Genomic DNA, 5,393 nt, shown 5'->3' on the forward strand with positions numbered 1-5,393 from the left:
TTAGAACATTGTGTCCATGAAGTCACATGTTGGAGGCCAGCGTGGGCCCCGGGTGGGACTCCTTCCGAGGAGTCACTTAGGAACGAGGGGTTACTTAGGAACGGTAGGCTGTGATTGGATCATAGGCTGTGATTGGATCGGAATGCGGCTGCTACCTCAGTTTGTAAAGCAATTTGGTGTTGCTGGAGGAGTGGTGGTTCAGGGGTCCTGTGCAGGTATAGGGGACTGTATTTTCTTCAGGACTCACGGAAGTAGACTCCAGAGGCTACCATAATGGTGTGATTTAGACATAGTCTGAGCTGTGTACGCCCGAGGGAGCTGTGTCTCTGGGAGACTGCCCTCCCTTTGATGTGGCCTGGAATTCCTGTAGGTAGCTGGCTTTTTCTGGGGGCAGTGGTGATTTTATCACGAGTGCTAATGGGATGCACAGATTGGGGTAGCTGGGACAAGGGAGCGCTTCACAGTGCCCTTTCTGGTAACCAGGCAAGTCTGAAAGTGGGGCTCACAGACTCTCAGGACGTAGCCTGTCCTTCTGGTTGAAACTTGGTCATCATCCTGGCATGGGGGTGAAGTGGTATAGCAGAGGTCTTTTTTTTCTTTTTTTTTTTTGAGGCGTAGTCTCGCTCTGTCGCCCAGGCTGGAGTTCAGTGGCTGGATCTTGCTCACTGCAAGCTCTGCCTCCCGGGTTCACACCATTCTCCTGCCTCAGCCTCCCGAGTAGCTGGGACTACAGGCGCCCTCCACCACGCCTGGCTACTCTTTTGTATTTTTAGTAGAGACAGGGTTTCACTGTGTTAGCCAGGATGGTCTCGATGTCCTGACCTCATGACCTACTCCCCTCGGCCTCCCAAAGTGCTGGGATTACAGGCGTGAGCCAGTGGGCCTGGCCTAGCAGTCTTTTTACACTGAGAAAACTAAAATCCAGAGGTAAGTAATTTGCCCAAAGCAAGCAATGTCAAGGGAATGTGTGTTGGTGGGGACCCTGATTGGGTGGGCTGCAGTGAGAAAACCTCAGCCTTGAGACCAAGCACTGTGGTTCACGCCTGAAATCACAGCACTTGGGGAAGCTGAGGAGGGAGGATTGCCTGAGCCCAGGTGCTAGAGACCAGCCTGGGCAACATAGCGAAATCCCATCTCAAATTAAAAAAAAAAAAAAAAACAGCAAAGAAAAAAGTTAAGTCTTTGAATATCGTCCAGAGACTGTGTGTGTGACTTACACATTCACTAAGGTTGGTTTGAAAGAGCGGTTGTTGTGCCTTATAAGTATACACTGAATTTCCTCTTTTTTAGGGTTTTGACCACACAGCCAGAGCCCACTGGTGGTATTCATGTGGGGACTGTGAAATCTCCTGCGTCTTTGGTGTTGCCAGAAAAAAAATGTGCTTGTTGTACTTTTCCGCATTAAGAGTCTCATTCTATTTGAATTATTTGAAGCTTAAGCTGCGAGTGCTCTGTAGGGCAACCCCCTTTATAAAAACTTAACTTTCACTTATGCCATGCAAGGATAAATGTATTTTCTTTAAAAAAGAATAGAACATTGTAGATTAAGTGAAAGTCCCACCCTAACTGCAGTTGTCTCTTGTCTGTACCTGAGAGGTGACCGTTGTTCTTGGTTTGGGATGGATCCTTTTAGTTCTGTTTTCACATTTTATTCATATGTGTACTCAGGAAATATATACTTCCTTGTATAAACGTGCTCATGTTTCCCCAGTGTAGTATATTCTTTTTTCTTTTATTTCTTTTCTTTTCTTTTTATTTATTTATTTTTTTGAGACAGAGTTTCACTCTTCTGCCTAGGCTGGTGTGCCATGGCGCGATCTCGGTTCACTGCAACCTCCGCCTGCCAGGTTCAAGTGATTCTCTTGCCTCAGCCTCCCAAGTAGCTGGGATTACAGGCATGTGCCACCACACCTGGCACATTTTTGTATTTTTGGTATTTTTGTATATTTGGTATTTTGTATTTTTGGTAGAGATGTGGTTTCGCCATCTTGGCCAGGCTGGTCTTGACCTCCTGGCCTCAGGTGATCCGCCCACCTTGGCCTCCCAAAGTGCTGGGATTGCGGGCGTGAGCCGCCGCGACCGGCTTCATCTCCTTTTTTTTTTTTTTTTTTGAGACAGGGTCTTACTCTGTTGCTCAGGCTGGATGTCATGGCATCACTGCAACCTCAAACTCTGGGGCTAAAGTGTTCCTCCTGCCTCAGCCTCCTGGGTAGCTGGAGCTACAGGCATGCATGATCACGCCTGGCCAATTTTTTTTTTTTCAGATGGAGTCTTGCTCTGTCACCCAGGCTGGAGTGCAGTGGCGCGATCTCGGCTCACTGCAAGCTCTACCTCCCGGGTTCACGCCATTCTCCTGCCTTCCTGCCTCAGCCTCCCTAGTTGCTGGGACTACAGGCACCCGCCACCACGCCCGGATAATTTTTTGTATTTTTTAGTAGAGACTGGGTTTCACCGTGTTAGCCAGGATGGTGTTGATCTCCTGACCTTGTGATCCGCCCACCTTGACCTCCCAGCTTGCTGGGATTACAGGCGTGAGCCACCGCGCCCGGCCACGCCTGGCCAATTTTTAAAATTTTTTGCAGAGACAGTCTGGCTGTGTTGCCCAGGCTGGTATGGAACTCCTGGCCTCAAGCAATCCTCCCACCTGGGCCTCCCAAAGTGCTGGGATTACAGGCATGAGACACGGAGCCTGGCTGGATTTTATATTGAAACTCTTCCTGTCAAAATATCTGATTGACCGGAACATTCTGTTCTCTGACTATGCAGGACAAGGGTTTTTCAGGGCCTGTTCTTAGGCTATGAAGCTCAATGATTGTGACATCGAGTGAGAACAGCAGTGAGTGTGGTAGGTGTGCTTGGTCGTCCGACCTGATTTCTCGGGATTGATTAATACACGGATAGAAATATGTACAGATGACCTCGGTGTATCCTGGCTCTGCCGTATACAGTCCTGCGGCCCTACACTGACTCTTTAGAACGAGGGTGAGTCACGCTTCACTTGCGGCTCATCCCATGGCATTCCATACATTCCATTCGGTTCCGAAGCTCCGTGCTGTTTGTCTGCGTTGACCTGGCGATGACTTCTTGAGTGTCACTGAGGCAGGTCCAGGGCCTTTGCTGACCCTCAGTGCTCCTTCACCCCTCCGCCAGCCTTCCCCTCTTGCCTGGGCGATTCCATGCACCCTGGGTTCCCACCAGCCCTTACCTGCAGCTGCTCGCTCATGTCAGGTTTGTTCTGTGCGTGAATACGTTGGTCAAAATTCATTGCGCTGTCACTTAAGGTTTATACTTTTTTTTTTTTTGTGAGACAGAGTCTCGCTCTTGTTGCCCAGGTTGGAGTGCAATGGCGCGATCTCGGCTCGCCGCAACCTCTTCCTCCCAGGTTCAAGCAATTCTCTTGCCTCAGCCTCCCAAAGTAGCTGGAATTACAGGCATGTGCCATCACGCCCGGCTAATTTTGCATTTTTTAGTAGAGACAGGGTTTCTCCATCTTGGTCAGGCTGGTCTCAAATTCCTGACCTCAGGTGATCTGCCCAACTCTGCCTCCCAAAGTGCTAGAATTCCAGGCATGGGCCACCGTGTCGGCCAGCTCTAGCGATTCTTGTGCCTCAGCCTCCCCAGTAGCTGGGATTACAGGCATGTGCCACCACACTTGGCTAATTTTTGTGTTTTTAGTAGAGACGAAGTTTCGCCCTGTTGGCCAGGAAGGATGGTCGCTGACTCCTGACCTTGTGTAATCCACCTGCCTTGGCCTCCGAAAGTGCTGGGATTACAGGTGTGAGCTACCCCACCTGGCCTACTTATACATTTTGAGCAGGGTGTGGCAGCTCACGTCTGTCATCTTAACACTTTGGGAGGTTAAGGCAGGAGGATCACTTGAGGCCAGGAGTTTGAGGCCAGCCTGGGCAATAGAGCGAGACCCCGTCCCTATTTAAAAAACAGATTTGGGGCTGAGCCTGGTGGTTCACGCCTGTAATCCCAGCACTTTGGGAGGCCGAGGCAGGCGGATCACCTGAGGTCAGGAGTTCAAGACCAGCCTGGCCAACATGGTGAAACCCCATCTGTACAAAAATCCAATAATTAGCTGGTCATGATGGTGAGCGCCTGTAATCCCAGCTACTCGGGAGGCGGAGGTGGGAGAGTTGCATTAAGCTGGAAGGTAGAGGTTGTACTGAGCCGAGATCGTGCCACTGCAGTCTGGTCGACAGAGCAAGACTCCATCTCAAAAAAAAAAAAAAAAAAAGGTTTGTGCATTTTACGGTGATTAAATTATGCCTCACAGTATTGTTTGCATTAGGGACAAAACCTTCTGCCCCATTTCGCTCCCTTCCATGACACACTTTTTTTTTTTTTTTTTTTTGAGACAGAGTCTTACACTCTGTTGCCCAGGCTGGAGTGCAGTGGTGCCATCTAGCCTCAGTGCAACCTCCGTCTCCCGAGTTCAAGTGACTTCTGCCTCAGCCTCCCCAGTAGTTGGGATTACAGGTGTGTGCTACCATGCCCAGCTAATTTTTGTATTTTTAGCAGAGTCTGGGTTTTATCACGTTGACCAGGCTGGTTGAACTCCTGACCTCAGGTGATCTGCCCGCCACGGCCTCCCAAAGTGCTGCGTTACAGGTGTGAACGACCGTGACTGGCCATGACACACATTTTGGTAGTTAACTCCTGATGAGCAAACTTATTTTTATTTTTTTATAAATTTATTTTATTTATATAGTTTGTTACTTTTTTTTTAAATTCTGATTTTCTCCAGAAAACAGAAACCTTTTTTTCTTTAACCATAGTATCCACAATACTATCTGCTGTGTAGCAGAGTCTCAGATATTTGAATAGAATTACATTTTTATACATTTTTATAAGATATCACATTTCTTATATCATAAGACTTGACAACACCGCAAAGATGTTTTGTTACCTTTTGTTACCAGTCTTTAAACTTGTTCATCCTCTCTTTCTCTCTCTCACTCTCTCCGTCTCACACACACACACACACACACACACACACTCACACATACACAATTTGCAAGGTAAAACGTGTCCATTTGAAGAAAGAGGAACTAACTGAATCACTGTTATGTAGAACAGATTTTGCCAGAATTTGTGGTTAGCAAGAAAGTGATGTGTTCCGTGTAGGGGAATTCTGTTTTGGTATTATTTTGTCTTTCCTGAGAAAAATGCTTCACAAAAAGAGATGTTTGCCCATCCTGTTTGCTCGGGTGGTGGGAAGAGACCGGGGGTGATGGTGGTGCTGGCTGGACGCGGGTGGCTTCGCAGGACCTGCTGTGTCTAAGAGGAGCCATGTGGTATTAGAAGCTCGGAGGCTGCAGGTAGGAGGCACAGAGCCCGAGAACACATAGAGAGCCTGGCCGTTGGTCACCAGCATTGTCACTGTC

At 48.4% G+C, this 5,393-nt stretch overlaps 1 protein-coding gene across 1 annotated transcript in view; it reads left to right on the top strand.

Annotated features, from left to right (window-relative positions):
- Positions 1 to 3,075: 3,075 nt before the first annotated feature.
- Positions 3,076 to 5,393, top strand: part of SNX8 (sorting nexin 8) — a 51,048-nt gene continuing 48,730 nt past the window's right edge. Inside the window, exon 1 of the mRNA XM_011976930.1 lies at positions 3,076 to 3,228. Within this exon, the coding sequence (XP_011832320.1) occupies positions 3,177 to 3,228 (52 nt within the window). The 5' untranslated portion in view covers positions 3,076 to 3,176. The remainder of the gene's footprint in view (positions 3,229 to 5,393) is intronic.

The sequence above is a fragment of the Mandrillus leucophaeus genome, unplaced genomic scaffold (genome assembly GCF_000951045.1).
Source record: "Mandrillus leucophaeus isolate KB7577 unplaced genomic scaffold, Mleu.le_1.0 Scaffold171, whole genome shotgun sequence".
NCBI lineage: Eukaryota > Metazoa > Chordata > Mammalia > Primates > Cercopithecidae > Mandrillus > Mandrillus leucophaeus.